This window comes from Pseudopipra pipra, chromosome 6, assembly GCF_036250125.1.
Source record: "Pseudopipra pipra isolate bDixPip1 chromosome 6, bDixPip1.hap1, whole genome shotgun sequence".
Lineage (NCBI taxonomy): Eukaryota > Metazoa > Chordata > Aves > Passeriformes > Pipridae > Pseudopipra > Pseudopipra pipra.
In genome coordinates, this window is record NC_087554.1 from 43,034,783 (window position 1) to 43,051,447 (window position 16,665).

Genomic DNA, 16,665 nt, shown 5'->3' on the forward strand with positions numbered 1-16,665 from the left:
TGAATATATAATTGTATATATTCAAGATGATCTTGAATATATATATAAGATGATCTCAGTTTTATTCCCCTCACAACATTAGTGAGGCACAGCGAAGTGCAGGGGAGGCATGTGCAATGTTGTTCATTGTGATACCAGCTGCAGTAAAGGGAATTGCTTCTGGTACTGCTGGGGGGTAATTCCTTCTGCTTACTGTGGGAGCAAAAGGAATCTACTCTGGATAATGAATAATCAACATGCGGCCTCACCCAGGCTCTCCTTTTGTTCATCTCAGTTTGGTGCCATGTCAGATATTTATCTTTTACTTCATTAAACTGCTATCTCGTGCTATTTTAAAGTGGTCCTCTCAAAGCCAATGTAGGTTCTCTCTCTTCCTTGTGTTCCCAGCATCCATAACGATTCAGTAGACCAAATGCTGCCTTCACTGGCCCCACAAAGCCAATTTTTTCCAAATTCCCCTTCCCTTAACAGCTGCAGAAACCTATTGTTTTCAGTGAGAAAGCACAGGAGTGGCTGCAAGGAAGGATCTGACCTTCTAATTGCAGTGTAACAAGTCTATTGATTGTATATGAATCAGAAGGGACACCAGCTCAGCCTCCCATACTGGTGACATTGCTGGGATGCTAATGGACACCAGCTGTCTTTCTTGGTGTGGAGCTGTGTAGTGTCAACTAGATGAAAAAGCTGGAGTTATTTATATATATTTTTTCACTGAAGTCAGCAGCTCTGACTGATACCCTAAAGGGAACAGACCTGCTGAGTAACAAGGGGACATTCTGTGTTTGTTTGGGTTTTTTTTTCAACATAGGCACTTTTAAAAGTAGAACTGCACTTTGCCATTGGTGATGACTTACTGGCACTCTCTGTTGGATGTGGTGCTGTGACAGTCACTGCAGTTTTTTGGAATTGACAGTGTAATCCCATCATTGTTATCTTTCTTGACTTCCTCGTCAATCCAATTTAATCATTTATAGGTATTTCATGTGTTACTGTCTCCTTCCTCTTCAGGTATCCTGTTCCTGTGGGAAGAGGTCTGTACTTTAAAGGTCAGAGCTTCTCAGATTAAAGAAGGGGAAAGGAATCTGCCTCTGTCAGTTTGGTAAGGGGCTGTACTCTTTTTAGAGGGACTGCAAATAGAAACCCTTCTTTCTGGGTTCTGTCACCCAGCTGAATGCTGGTGTGCATCCGCATGGCTGTAAGAGAGGGAGCCTGCTTGCTCTGCCCCTGTGGCCGTTGGAGTGACCTGTCAGGAGAGGAGTTGCATATGTACAAGGGGGAGAAGCTGCTGCTGCACGATTTAATCGCCTGACGTTGACTCAGATAGGTCCTGACTGGAGGTCAGCTGTGACGTGCAGCTGGTAGGGTGGGATTCAACTGTTGGGAAGAGAAAAATGTCAGCCCACATTCTTCAGCGTTGACAAAGTGGATGTGACTATTTCTCCCCTCCAGCTGCAACGGCTGCCTCTGCGCTTCCTTCTTTTCTGCACACCCACAGTAGGAGAGCAGACTGTGTGGAGCTACCCTGTCTTGACCCTCAGCTGCTGAACTAGATGAGACTTAGTTGAGCTTTCTCAATCTTTTCTTTGGTGCTTGGGCCATGCATCCTGATAAAACTTATCTTTCAGTGTCTTTCAGTGTATCTTTTGTCTGTTTGGGCTTCCTGTGGAGTCCATGGCTCTTCCATCTCCGTTTTATTGTAGGATGGATTATGGGGACTAAGGGAAGAGGCTATCAGATCTCCATTTCTGCTGCTAGGATCCTTCACTTAGCTTTGAAGTTATAGCCATAACTGTATGAGCTTCAGTGACAGCTAATTCCTACTGCGGCTTTGTTGGAGCTCTTCCCCCCACCCTCCCCATGGAGGAAGACCAGCCCTCACTTCCTTTCCAATGTCTCCTTACATGGACATAGCTGTCTGGGGAGTGTTCTCCCTTCAGGTCACTTTTACTGCACAACATCATCTCTTGCTGTTTAGTCAGTAGTCTGTGGTTTCTGTAGAGTGTGTCAGCAGCTCCTGTTTAGGGAACACTCTTGAATGTAACACACATCTTAGTTGATATTGTTTCTTACAGCAACTGAAAATAGCAATTGGAACAGGGCTTAGTAGGACTGATGGCTGAGAGCCCCCACCACAGCTAAGCACAACTCCATTTAAAATGGTGTCTTTATAGCACTCATGTTGTTTTCACTGGCATCCCACATAGTCTAATCCAAGCTGAGCTGAATTAATTTTATTAGCCAAATTTTGAGAGATGCTGTGTCAAATTTATTATCATTTCACCTGCCTCCTTAACAGGAGCTGCAGGCACTGTGATCAATGGATCAAGACATGTGCCTAATTTCATTGCAGCTTCTGTAAATGTCTCAGTGCCTTCTGCAGATGTGCTGTTGAATTACTTTCTGTCCTCCTTGGGTTCTCTGCAATGGAGCACAGGACAGATCTGGTTGTATACCAGCACTATCAGGACAACAAGGCACTGAGTGCAGTTTTGTGAACCTGCTGCCTTTGCAAGTATTATACATCTGTGTATACATGTGTCTGGTCCTTCTGTCTTGTGCAAATCTGATCTGATCTTACCCTCATATGTAAGTACCATTCATATTAATGTATATGCCCCACAAGAGAGCCAGTGTGAAGGACCTGTTGAATAGTCACAGGGTGAAACAGCCTCAAGAGCAGAACCTTGTTCAATGAAGGTGATGTCTGTGGGTGTAGGGGACTCAGCTTGACTCTCAGATTCCTTTATTCAACAGTTAGATCTGGAACTAGTAGTGGGAGAGATTATACAGGTAATGCTGTAGGCACAGAAGTGCTACAGCCCAGTTATTTTAGAATGTTATTTCCCTTTATGTCTGACCAGCCCTTCCCTGTGCTCCTTGTTCTCCCAGCTCAGGATACTTACACGGAATAGTGCATTATATCACAGAGGTGTCTAGAGGGGAAACAGCTGCTCTCTTCTGATTTTTATCCTGAACTGCCCCACAGATAACTAATTGCAGCTCAGTTGCTTCTATTAGCTATTTACCTAAAATTGAGCTGGCTAATGAAAATGTTTCTAATTAATACGAGGCAGATTAAAACTCATTACAGCAAGGTCGTCAGTAATGAGAGATAATCAGAGCACAAATGACCGAGCTTGGAGTAAAATGAAGATGGAACACAAGCAGGCAATTGGTGCTGGTTGTGTATGCACCAGCCAGCAAGGGCAGGGTTCAGCAAGGTGACTGCTGGTGCTCTGTGCTGCAGTTGAGCGACCCTGCTTCCTCCTCTCCAGAGCAGCTCGGGGAGTAACTGGCTGAAGAGGTGGACCTCAGCCTAGCGTAAATGTGTCCTGAACTAAGTGACATCTCAGAATAGGGGTTTGGTGCTTGGCCACCCTTTAGTCACCTGTATGAACCAAGTTGTGAATCAGGGTATTAGCAGGAAGACTGTGGGCATAGGTGGGAGGTCAGTGTCTGTGTGTGCTTGTGTGTGGAAATTCAGAGTCCTGGTAGCTTGGAAGGTGGGAGCTTGCATATCTGCTCAGCATAAAATGTGTTGGCCTAGGTTTGGGAAAATCCCTTGTGATCTCCAGGGAAGTTTTGTACAATTCATGAAATGTGTTTGCTTTAAATTCAGCTGCTTGTAGCACTGCTGATATAAGGCCACAGCACCAACACCAGATTTCAGCTGTGTGACACAGGCTTACTGTGTATGTCCTTCCATTAGTACAGAGTTTACTGGCCATCCTGCTAATTGTGCGACTCCTTGTTTCTGTGCTTGTGAAACTGAGAAGTTAAGAAATTGCCACATATTTCTGGGGGATCATCTCCATCCTTTATCCTTTCCAAGCTATAAAGCTTTCTTTCTCACTTCCTTTCTGTCCCACCACCAACGAACCGTTGTGCCAGAATTTCTGAAGGATCTTGATTGGGTTATACATAACTTACACAAATAATGAATTTTTAGGTAGTGAGGTACATTGCATCAGTTGTTTCAATTCCAAAGACATGGATATGTCTATCAGCAGCCATACGATCAGCTAGTATTAGTATAAGGAAGCATTTGAATGGGAAATATCTAGTGTGCTTAGGAATGAGCTTTTGTAAAAGGTAAGTAGGAAAGATAATACAAAAAGGAAGCAATAACAATTCCATTTAGAGTTGTGTGTCTCCCTGCAGCATCCCTGCTGTCAGTCAGTTTGATTACCAGGCTGATAGTGTTAGTGAAGGCTATAGTAGTTTATAGTAACTGTATGCTTATTCAGATTTGTAGGAAGAGGAGATAACAGCCCCTTAGACACAACTACACTGTTATTGAAATGGCTCTAGGTTTTGTATTGCTGTTTTTAAAGCACCCAAGTACCCTATTCACATCATCAGTAACTGTATCCTCTCTAAACCTTTCCTGATCTTTTGGCCATTGATTTCAGTTTCTCACTGCATTAAATTGAGGTGGACATCCTTTCATTCCTCTCTGGTTTGTGTTGTCCTGAGTCATCTTCTGTAGTTTTACCAGTTGTGTGCATATGGCCCCTGTCATTATCAGGGGTGGAAGAGAAAAGGACTATGACCAGGTTTCTTTCCTATCTTCTCTGACGTGTCTTCTCTCCCTCTCCATCTTACTGTGTTTTAGGGATACGCACCGCAAAGGTGTGATAACATCCTCTCTTCCCTCTGTAGGGAGTCCAAGGGACAGCCTGGTTATTCCAGGCCAGTCTCCTGCTACTGCAGGCATTCCTGGAAGAGCTTTCTTGTCCAGGATGTCTGACAGCATATATGCTTGGGATGCTCCCACCCACTGTGTGCCACAGGGTTCTTCCCTGAATGCCAAGGGCTAAATATGAAAGACCATAAGCAGCAGTTCTGCTGTTCTGTGGGAAGAAAACAAGAGTCAATCACCAATATCACAAGTCCTTGCAATGGCAGGTAACTTATTAAATATGGAAGATCCTTGGAAACAGGTTAACTGCAGCAGAAGATTTAACCATAGTTTGGAAGCTGGATACACCAAACAGGTTCTTTAAAGATTCTAATAATGCACCCTGTTTGCATTCTGTCTCTCGTTGTGGGTAATTTCTGTCTTGATGCCTTGAGCAAGAGTGTGTAAAGCCCTTTAGACATTTTATTACCTGTAATGTTCTTATGAGTCTGTAAAATGGGGAATTAGGGATCCTGAGTTTTGTAAAGAGCTTTGTAAAAGCACTTTTAGAGATGAAAAGTTCCATATAAAACCAGGTATGGTTGTTTTATCATAGATATCCAAAGACTTCCTCAGTTCCATTAAGCTTTGGCTTCTCTGTCCTGTGACAGTGAGTGCCACTGGTTAATGCTGTATTGTGCAAAATGGGGTGTAAAAATGTGTAACCTTGCAGCCATCTACACTGAGGGTGATTTCCAGGTGTATTGATTGTTCACCTGTCTTTGGTAGGGACTTGGCAGGGCTTGTTTTTCCATGGTGGTGAATAATATCTGTTGCATCTCGTGGAGTTTTTGTCACTGCACTGTTCTCTCCTTTGCCAGATCACTATCAGGGAAATTAAACCTTAGTGTAAGAACAGGTGAAATGGGACACTGCTGTTTGTTTTTGACAGTAATGCAGGTCAACCCATTTATAGTAGAGAGCTTTATCTGCCTTCTGGGCACCACCTGGACCTGTTTACCTTTTCATCATGTTTCTCTGTTGCCAGTGGTAGTTCATCCTTACTGGAAATAACAACGATGCAGATGCTAAGATAGACAGGGCTTCTGCAGTATCATCTGGTCTGAAAGAGCTCAGAGCAGGTTGAAATGAAGCTGTGGTGAAACCAACGCTAAATGTTGCAGCCTTGTCCTAACTGGAAAGTCTCCCACTGCTGCTGTCCATAGTGCTGGGCTTTTGAGCTGGGAATGGGATAAAATGAGTGATGTTCTTGCATCTCCAGTAATTACTGAGTTTTCTCTTCACTCTTTGTGAGGAAATTTATTGAAAGCCACTTGAAAGTCCCAATAAATATCTCTTTGCTATTGACCATTGTATTAACATCCTTACAGTATTTTAATGGACTGGTGAAGAATGATTTTGTTCCCCTCAAAATCCCTGTTGGCTTCTTTTTTCAGTCATATCACATTTAGCTAGATAATTTTTAGTACTCTCTGTAATTATTGTCTCAACTAATTTAGTTGATACAGAAATAAAGCTTGCAGGACTATAATTTCCCAGTTTAGTCTGGATTTTCCTTAAAAGCAGGGCAACACTTATTCCCTTTCAGTCCTCTGGAAGTTAATGGTTTTAATATGAGGTCTCCTTTTTATTACAATTATTAACTTTTCAGCTACTTTTTGCATTAATCTCTAATTTTTATATGATTGAAGTTTTCAAGGTATTTTCTGGATATACCTTTCTTGAAATACTGTCTTGGACAATGTATCTCCACTGTAAGCAGTGATGGGAAGGCTCCTCCTCAGCATCCTGCTCCATGCAGGGAACTGCCTGCAGCAGGAGAAGTACCTGCTTTCCCTTGCTCAAGCTGGGAGTAGGTGGGATGTGAGTGGGCACCACATGGTGCAGAGCTGTTCCTGCTCACCCGTATGAGAGCGCTCTCCAATATGGAGGTGCGAGGAGGAGCAGCTTTCCAAACCCTGTCCTCTGGGCAAAATCCAGCATGATGTCCTTTGTGAGATGTCTGTGTTTACAGTGTTCCTGGAGGCAGCGCTCATCACCAGGATTTTCTGGTAACTTGTTTGTTATGACTTTGACTAATTGCATTTCAAATTTTCTCTCTGCATTCCTAATCCTCATTTCACGTTTTGCCAGCTAAGAGTACGCCCTTCAGAGTTGGGATGACTTTTCTGAAACATTTCATGTGAGGAGTGGCTTCCACCACTTACTTTACTTTCTTTAGTGGCCTTTCTGAGCCCTTTTGCCACCAGGTCTGTCACCAGATACTGAAATTTTCACTGATATATTTTAACTGGTATTTATTTTCTTCTAAATTAATTCCTTTATTTTAAGACCTGATTAGCATCTGCCAATTTATGGTACCTGCACATCTGATGTTCTGAAGAGCAGTTCTTTGCCAATGTCTCTGTGAATATAGGCTCCTTGAAAAGCATCCAAATGACTCGAGAAGCCAGGTCTGCTTATACATTCCTGGGTAAATTAAAAAGTACTACTTGCAACTCTGCTTGCTGAGCATGTGCTTCATGCTAGAGGTGCCTCCTCTCCATAGCTGACAGTTGTTACTTTCACAGTTTTAATAGTCAATCCCAATCTACCCAGGGTTTAGGTAAACTATGTGAGTCTGATAGCCATGCTGTGGGCCAATGTAGAATTTGTCCTGCTGAAATTTGGGGAAGGGGTTTAAGACAGAAAGAGATGCCCATGTGGACTGAGGAAAGAGACATATACGCAGACAGCATTTGTGATCTGAAGGGCTTCCTGAGGGAGTCTTATTCTTGATATTTCTCAGTACATGAAGTGCTTCCTTTCTCTGCAGTGTGCTCCTAGGCATGATACATACAAGCAGGTTCGTATAAAACTATCTGTTGTTTCCAGCGCTTTTTGCTGATTAAAAGAGTCTTTGAAGCATTGTTTGTGCAAGAAAGAGCAGTATCTTTTGAGATTTTTTGAAGAAAAGTTCTGATTCATTCTGGGATTCCATCTAACTTGTATCTTCTCCAGGGTAGAACAGAAACGTGGGTCAACAGTGTTGGGCGCTGTAGTAAGAATGTGACACTCTTACTTTGCCTATGATGAGGGAAATGTCATCTATCAGAGAAACAAATGCTGCATCTGGACTGTGACCTAGCTTGGGGAGAACCAAGAAATTAATAGATAGCATTAGGAATACTTTCGTGCTAAAAACCCTGACCTGGTTGATAAGAAAAGAGACCTTAAAAGCTGCGTTCACAGTCCTGCTTCATGCTCACTGTACTTCTGCCTCTAATGCAGACTGAAGTTTTGTAAAATATAGGGCTGCATAGATAGATGTCCTTCTTCTGAGACAAGTTGCCTGGCCATCTTCTGTCTCTCAAGCAGGTGCAGGAGCTGACATTCCCTGGTCCAGCCAGCCAGCCAGGGCAGCTGTCTCTTAGGAGTTGTAGCCAAGCCAGTTGAGAGAGCATGGTGGAGGATGCTGTGCATGGGGGTTTTGTTCTGTTTTGTTCCTAGAGCCCTCTGTAAGGATCCTCTTGTCTCTCTTGGCCTGGACTGCTGTGTCCATAAGACCACCCATGTTCTCAGCAGTGTGGATAAGTTTGGGAAGGCCAGAATTTCCTCTCAGCTTGTGCTAGAGGAAAGGAGCTATTTCTGCCTTCTTCTCAGCAGTGACCGACATGAAGATACACTCTGTATCTAAGCGTGCCTACAACCAGTTGCATTTTTAGCTACATGAGTTTTCCATTCCGTTTTTTCCATCTCCCTTGGTGATCCATGTGGGGTGGGTAGTGCATTGGAGCCAGCACCTCTGCCCTGAGCTGGCTGCCCAGCCTGACACCCATCACTGCGGTGCAGCCCCGGGGTTGCTGCTGCTCTGCCCTAAGCCATGCTGCAGCCTGGAGTCATTTGATGGGCTCCTGCTGTGCCTGTGGGAGGTCACAGGGCTCTGTGCTGAGCTCAGTGCTGGGTTTTTGGAATACACCTGCAAGGAGCCTTGCCCCTGTTTCCTGCTGTGCCTTTGGCTATGCCTGCCCAACACCTTGAGGGGAGGTGGCTGGCCACCACTCCCCTTGCCCTTCACTGCTGGCAGGGGGTTTCCTCCACAGCTGGAGGCAGTGGGCAGAGGGTGGTAATTTGAGCTGCATAAAAACTATTTCCCTGTAATTGGCTGCACTCACAGTGCTGTGACAAACTACCCAGCTGCTCTGACTCCCTCTCTCCCACTGCCTTTCTCTTTCATCCCATTACTCCCTCTCTGGTTTACTTGCTTTCTCATCTACTTTCGCAGCTTCCTTTCTTTGTTCCCTTTTGGCCTGCTTTTGCCACCGCTACACACAGGGGAGGAGAGTAGGGAAAGAGCCAGTGCAGAGGCTTGTTACAGAGGAGCTGTTGTAAAATGCAGGACAATAATGTGGGAGACTTCAGGCATGCTCATGGGTGTTATTTGCTGCCTATGTATTTTCAGGTGTTTTTGAGCCAGCAGTATGCTGGGTGAAGCTCACTCACCTAGCACGAGTTACACTTGCCTGTATGCCTCCACCTAGGAAAGTGTGTGCGTGCATCAGACTGTCAAGTCTCATGCTGAGTGTGAGACTTGCACATTAGGCTTTCTCCTCACACTCCCCTAGGCCTGTGTTTTGTGCACTTGCAGCTCAGCACCCAGTCTGTCCCCTGACATGTTCCCAAATGCGGGACACTCATGGCACCGCTTTGCAAGAGGGCAAAAACAGGCACTGAATAGGATGGGGGTTTGTGGTGTTCATGAATGTTTGTTGTGTTTTTCCTTTCTGCCATGTACTTTGAGGCTTTTGGTGCAGCCCCTCACCACAGGATTTCGGGCAGATGAGAACCGCAGACACAGGATTTGACCTTCAATGACTTCTGACACAGAAGGCAGAGGAATTGGGAGCGTTCATGCAGATAGGTGTCAAGCGTTAACAGAAGATGGGTGCACAGTTATTTTTTGTTATTGATTTGCTTAGGTTTTATTAATGTATCAGAGTAAACTTATCTGAAGTTCATTAAATATTCAATATAGCTGTGTCCTTGGCAGAAGGCTTTTCTAGTGAGAGTAATAAAGGCAGAATAAATCACTGTCACTGAAGGATGTGGTGACTGGCCTATTCTTGAGGAGCAAAATGAACCCCAAGAGCTAAAATTCAGACCAGGCAAGTGGTTGGTGATGGGTTTTGTCATTTGGTAGTTGCATTTTGGCCATGGTGAGCATAGCTGGCAAGTCTTCTAATTCTTAGTTGCTCAAACCATTGTCGCTGCAGACTTTATTGGCAATGTAAGCAGTAAGACCAAGACCTGGCTGGACTGAAGGGGTGTAATTTCCCCTTGTGTATGTCCAAGTGAGGTGAGGGAGATGAAGGACTGCCCACATACTGTCCTCACTGCCAAATAGACATCTGTAATTTTGATTTTTAACAGACTCTTCTTCCAAGTTCCTGTAATTTTCTGGGATGGTATCTGTGGTTTTCCTCTCACTTAATTCTCTGCACTCACACTATGAGTCTAGCATAATAGTTGTGGTACTGACTTTTGTCTTTTGACAAGGGATTCCCAAACTGTGCATCATAGTGGTGTATGACAGCAACAAACCAATGCTGCCCTATGGCTAGCCATCTTATTCTCTGCAAGGATGAGCCAAAAACTAATGGGCTGTCACTGATCATGATGCCTGTACAAACAAGTGTCGAAGCCCTTTATACTCTGAAGCATCTTGTCCTGGTCTGGTTCAGCCCAGCCAGAGTCCTAATACTTAACCAACACATTAGATGATGATGCCCAAAATGAAGAAAGGAAATCCTTGGTCTGCTTAAATACTGGACAAATAAAAGATACATGTGCGGGCATGTGCATGTAGCAGACAGCAGAAGGGCTTAGCTGATGTTCTGGTCTCTTCGCAGGTGCACCTGCGCTCTGCTGAGCGCCTCCGGGAGTTGTGCTGCTCCAACCGAGGCACCTTCATCAAGGTGGGACAGCATCTGGGAGCGCTTGACTACCTGCTGCCCGAGGAGTACACCCGCACCCTCAAAGTGCTGCACAGCCAGGCCCCACAGAGCACCAGACAGGAGATTGAGCAAGTTATCCGTGAAGATCTGGGCAAAGAGGTAGGGTCAGCCATAGCCTCTGTTGGCTTCTCCGGTCTTAGCAAGCCCTAGGCAGCTAGAGGAAGGAAACTGGTAGTTCTCAGTTGTAAGAGATACCAACAGGAGATACCTCTTCCTTGGCTCTGAGAGAATGCCACGCGAATTTTCCCTGTCCATCAATGGGCATTATTGGCAAGCTTAGGTAAGGAGAAGATAACAGAGGAGTAAGAGTGTGAAAGCTGCCAGGTGGAAGTGGCAGGACTCAGCAGAGCAGCGAAGTCTATATGCCAAGACAACAGGGTAGCTGGAGGTCAGAGTGGAGGGCTGTCTGCCACACTGAGGGGTGGAAGCTGAAGGTATTGATGTTCAGGACAAAGATATATTGGCAGAACTCTGTGAGGGATGACTGCTCTCCCCTGGCTGCACTAGACCAATTCCAGCTAGCACTGACAGCCCTTTAGTTTCTCAAGCCCCTAATTAACCCCCAAAGAAAATAATAGCATAAATCACTTTTGGTGCTGCAGTCAGGTAACGCAGTAGCCCAGAAGTCAGTGTCACCATTAACCCTTAGCAGCCCACAGCACTGAGATCAGTAGACAGGTGCCTGTGTTCATTAGACATAAGGAAAGTAACCACAGTAAATTAGAGAGAGTGTTCTGCTACTTTGCATTTTGCCCCTTACAAGAAGGGGTCCCCTCACACTCCAGCCCAGGTTGAGGAGAGGCATTTCAAGGATCACGATTGACATGGTAAGAAGGAGGAAGGAGGCAAGTGTGCAAAAGAATGGTAGAGAAGGTATGTGTGAAGGGGAGGAAGATGGGAGGTTGAAGAAGGGAAGCAGTGTGTACATCTTTTACTGCTCATATAGAGAGATTTTTAGGGGTGTTTTTGGTTGTTCTGGCCTGTCTGACTGTGTGGTAAGAAGGTATGGGGGGAATATGAGGAGGTAAGTTAAGTATTTGCACCTAGAGGGTATATTATGGGTGGTTTTGGATGGGATGGGTCTACCTATGTGTAGTTTAAGGGTCTAGATATTGTCTAGCCAGGAGTGACAATGAATATCTCTCTGCAGTTTAATGGCAAGGTTAATGTCAGCCCCCAGCCTGCAAGATGCTCCCTCTATCAGCACTGCATCCTTGTAGCATGGCTGGTACCAGCTGTGTTTCATAGCTCAGTGGATAGATGGAGCAGGGCAGGCTGGCTGCTCCCGGCAGGCCCCTGCCTCCATGAGCCTCCATCTGGCAATCTCCCCTCCTCAGGAGCTGTAGAAAGCCATCCCAAGGTTAGCCCACATTAAATTACCACAGCAGCCACCTCTGGCACAGTTTGCGCGGTGTCACTTAAAGGCTAAAGTTGGTGCTCAGAGATGCACTTTTTTCTCAAGTGTGCATTCAGCTGCCACCGATACTCCCTGGTTTCTTTGTGCTTTTTGGGAGCTAGACAAATGCTCTGTGCCTCATTGGTTCCCAGTGAAGCAGCTCGAATACAGTCTTCACAGCAGCCTTACCTCATAGCATTCTCTTCACCCACATGAGCAGTGTTGGGCAATATTTAATTTTAAAGAAACGGGGAGAAAAAAAAGGTAGAAATGGGAAGAAAGTGATAGAGAGCAAATGGTAACGAGAGAAAGAGAGCAATGATAAAAGAGATAAATGAAGAGAATAACATGTATAAAAATAAAGGAGCTTGTAAAACTGAGTGGTATTAAAAGCTGATGTAAATGCCAGTGTTAATAGTTACAAAGTACCAAAGCAAGGTATTTGAAAACTGAAAGGATTTGGGGAAACTAATGCACCAAAGTTGTCTTTGCTGGAGCCCAGAGGATTTAGTAGAGTTACTTCAGGAACAAATTTAATTCTAGTGTAGTTAGATCCTCAGTCCATTTTAAATATGACATACTTAACTAAAATATAGGTGGTAGAGGGGCAAGGTGGAGTGTCAGGGCAGAGGAGAGTGCAAAGAGGGATCCTGAAATTTTCCTCTTTGGAGCTAGCATCAAACATAGGAAATTGCAGATGAATTCAAATAGAAGAGAAAATGACAGTGAGGGAACCTTCCCAGGGTGCCTAGGCCTAGCCCTCCTGCTCTTGAATTCAGTGATAAGACTTACAGTTCCCCCATCAGGCCCAAGAGCAGGGCTCTTCAGATGAGTCTTAAGTGTAGGCAAGAAGTAATTACGTGCAGTTTGGATCAGTGCAGAAAAAATGGAAGAAAGAGCAACTGGAAATACAGAGATACCTAGGGAGGAATGTGACAAGCTGACAAAGTAGTCAAGAGTTTGCAAAAGGGCATGAAGATCAGAAAAAGTTAATTTCACGTATAGAAGCATTGTACCTTCGTCAGTTAGAAATAGTCTGCCTTCTGATGTGACCTACTCCTGAGAGTCTTAACACAGACTTGGATGTTTGACAGATGATTGTGGGAAAACTGGCATAAATGACTGTGCCAGTGGGACTATGTTTGGGCAAAGATGTTTGTGAGGGGGATTTAGAGTAGTTCAGCATGGTTCTGTTGTCCCCACACAGACTTTGCGTGATACCCTGCTGATGGGGAATCTCCCGTTCTAGGTCAGCATCATGGACAGGGACTGGGAGCTGCAGCATGTAGTTCTGTTGCATGAGCTAACTGATTTAAAGACAAATGGCATGTGTGCTATTCTGACACAGAAGGAGAAGCATTATATATGCTGACTAGTGGGTTGTTCTGTCAAACCCTGTTTTAAGTCTAGGAGCAATTTGTGTACCTATCAGGGATCATTGGGATAAAAATAATCAGTAGTGAGCAGATGCTGTCTCTCTAATCTCAGCCGTAGTGGTTTGGCTAAGTGATAGTGGGAGGTGATCATTCTCTTGAATACTGTTTGTGAGAAGTTGTGGTGTGGGGGGGTGGGATTCGCAAAGTAACACAGTAGTAGCAGTGGGAGAGACTGCACAAAGAAATCTTTGCACTGACTCCTGGAAACAATCACCAGTAAGATCACAGAGTAAGAATCTTCTGGGGAGACAACGAGGATACCACAGGTAGGGCTCATTCTGGATGTATTCCTTGGAGCAATTGGGAAAAGCTGTGTGCATAAGAATGGGTGATAAGATATGAATAAAAGAGTCTCTCCTACCTCTATTTTTATCTTCCTTGCTTGAGCAAGGTTCTGAAAATGAAAAGGTGTCAAGCGTGGAAAATGAAAGCAAAACGAATATATTCTTTCTCTGCAGAACTATAAATGACAAAGGGAGAGATAGCTGGTTCAGCTAAGCACTCTAACTCAACAAAGTGTATGCCAAGCAGAGCCAGGCAACTTCTGGTGAAGTGTGGACATCAAACATTTAGGGAGAAAGAGTGATGAGGGGCTCTGGAAGATAAATCTATCAGAGTGGTTATACCTTTAAAACACAAAATTGTTGTGCTTAGAAATTAGAAAAGATGGAAGGAATACTTTGCCAGCACTGGGATCAGGGGCATTTCCTCTCTCTGGCAGGTCTGTTGGACGGGACTGTCTTGTGGCTGTGGGATACAGGGATGTGGGAACAAGCACCACTAACAGACTTGGGGAAACTGAATTAAGGTCATGCATCTGCATTCAGTTAATTAGAATCAAAAAAGGAGTATTTTGGCCTTGACCATGTTTTGATAAAGAGAGTGCTGTGTTCCCAAAGTGGAAAACAGCTTAAAGTTCTGCATGGTAGTATGCATGGTTTCTGCCATAATTGAAAACAATCACAGAATGGTAGTGTGTGAATGTGTGAAATCAAAACATTGGGTCTCCAAAGTTTTGGGAATTCTAATTAACTGAATGGCAACACCAGGTGCTGTTTACCTGAAGAGGTTAATAAAACGGGAATGCAGAGAGAGCTCTGCGGAGAATCCCGAAAACCGAATTCTATGTGTGCAGCCTCATTTCTTCAGTGCTCATGGTTGCCATACAGGGATACTGGGGAAGTGGTGCCAATTTGGTCCCAGAGCAGAGATGTAGAACCCAGGGTATCTCTGACTCTGGCCAGGCTACCTGACAGCCCTTCTGTATCTGTCAAAAAGGCTTCCTGTCCTGCATGTGATTTCCGTGGACAAAGTGCTCAGAGGAACTAATTGTTGATTGCTAAGACTGATCAGACTATTGTGAAACTCTCCTCTTTCAAAAGTACATCTGCTTCACTCTGCTCTGCTCAAGGCTGTTCCAGACCTTTCCTCGTCATAGGATAGAGTCATTGCAGAAGGTCTTGACAGCTTTTACAACCCTGGTCTTCCAGATATCCTTGGTGCCTTTCTGTTATCTGGCTCCACTACTGTCCAGTGCAGTCCTTAATACAGGTCTCGCTTCTCTGCAGCTGTGCAAGCATAATGAGTTTAGATACTTGCTTCACTGTGTACTCCTGTCTATGCCAACACACTCTTTTACCTCCTTCTAGTCCCCAAATACCTCCTGGTTTGCTGTCATATTGCACATCCCAGTGGGCCACAGCATACTCTACCCCAGCAGCAGCACTCTACTACCTCTCCTGTATACAGCAAGATGTCACTTTTCACACCCCATTGCTCATCAGCTTCCAGCCCACCCTTACACATTTTTAATCAACTTACTGGCGTTTTCCATAAGACTAATGTACACAAACTCCCTCTCGGTATGTTTGTGTACTCCATGCTCTACTCAGGCTTTATCTCATGTTGGAGGTGATTTTCCTTGGTGGGAGACGCTCCCTCCTTCCCCATCTCTCACACTGTCCCTTCAGAAATATCCCAGTTCCTGTCCTCCTTTCTGGCAGCTTCCAGTCAAGCAGGTTCTCTAGTCATTGCTCCTATGTCTGGGCTGAGGCTGCACAGTTGGGGATTAGGGCAAGGATAGAGTTAGCATCCCTCCAATGAGGCCAGTGTGGTCCCAGGAAGGGTCTTTCCCATGTTGGTGGGATGCTTGTGTCACACAGCTGCCCAGGTGCTCTGTGTCCAGGCTGTGTAATTGCTTAGGGGGTGAGAGGCTGTTGTAGGGCAGAAGGCCAGGCTCACCTGCCATGAGAGTGAGAGTCTCTCCTTCCTTCTTGCCCCTTGACTTATCTTTGGATCTCTGGCCTCTTGCTAACAGTTGTTGAAGCTGTTGCAGAGAAGAGTGGAAATTGCTGAAGCTGAGCAATCTCAGATGCTGTCAAATGAAGGATCCCAAGAAATCCTGCATACATACTTATACCATTGCTGGGGAGTTTGCTGTGCTCTGGGAAGGCTGAGGCAAAACAAGCTCCACAGGGAGAACACACCAGTGATTGAAAGTGTTACTTACAATGCTTGCTTTGTTCAAAGCTGGAGGAAAGGGCTAGGGAGAACTCAAAGGTCAAGGCTTGTCTTTGCTGAAGGCGAATCATATAAAGATTTCATCATAAATAGATGGAAAGACAGTCATTTGAAAGGATGTCAGTCTAACTCTGCTTTGTGGGAATGCAGGTAATGGGAAGTAGTTTCTAATTGCTTGATTACCCAGCACCTCCAAGGAGACCATCCTTTTCATTCGCAATTAATTGCAGCTTTTACCTGTTGTTCAAGGACTATTTTGCAATTTGCAAGAAACCTCCTGCTCACTGATTGAGCAGGGTCAATGGTTTGACTGTGATTTATAAACAAAGCACATGTGGTAGAAGAACCTCCTGTGTTGTGATTTGTTAAGCAGGATGCCTTTTCACAGTGATGTTTGGAGGATCCAGCCTTGGATTCCTACTGTTGTACCTGGCACAGCACCAGTGCTGTGCAGGTAAGAAACAGATACTCTTTGAGAAGTCATTGTCTGTGCAAAACCATGGCTAAGAAGAATACTGCCCTTTGTCCTTCTACTTTAAATTGCTCCCAAAGTTCTCAAAATGTTTTCTAAGTTGGCTACATGAGTATTATTCATATGCTGTTGAGATGTACCCATATACACCTGGGTGCATGGTTACCACAATGATCTGCAGAAATGCCACATGGCCATTTGACAGG

General features: G+C 44.7%; 1 protein-coding gene across 9 annotated transcripts in view; it reads left to right on the plus strand.

Moving 5' to 3' along the window:
• The window catches only part of ADCK1 (aarF domain containing kinase 1), a 79,845-nt gene that overhangs the window by 19,370 nt on the left and 43,810 nt on the right, over positions 1-16,665 (plus strand). For 8 of the 9 annotated variants that reach the window (XM_064658828.1, XM_064658830.1, XM_064658832.1 and 5 more), the window contains one exon: positions 10,531-10,734. The exons of the other annotated variant lie outside the window; for it this stretch is intronic. In XM_064658828.1, coding sequence (XP_064514898.1) covers positions 10,531-10,734 — 204 coding nt within the window. The remainder of the gene's footprint in view (positions 1-10,530; positions 10,735-16,665) is intronic. 9 annotated transcript variants of the gene reach the window in all.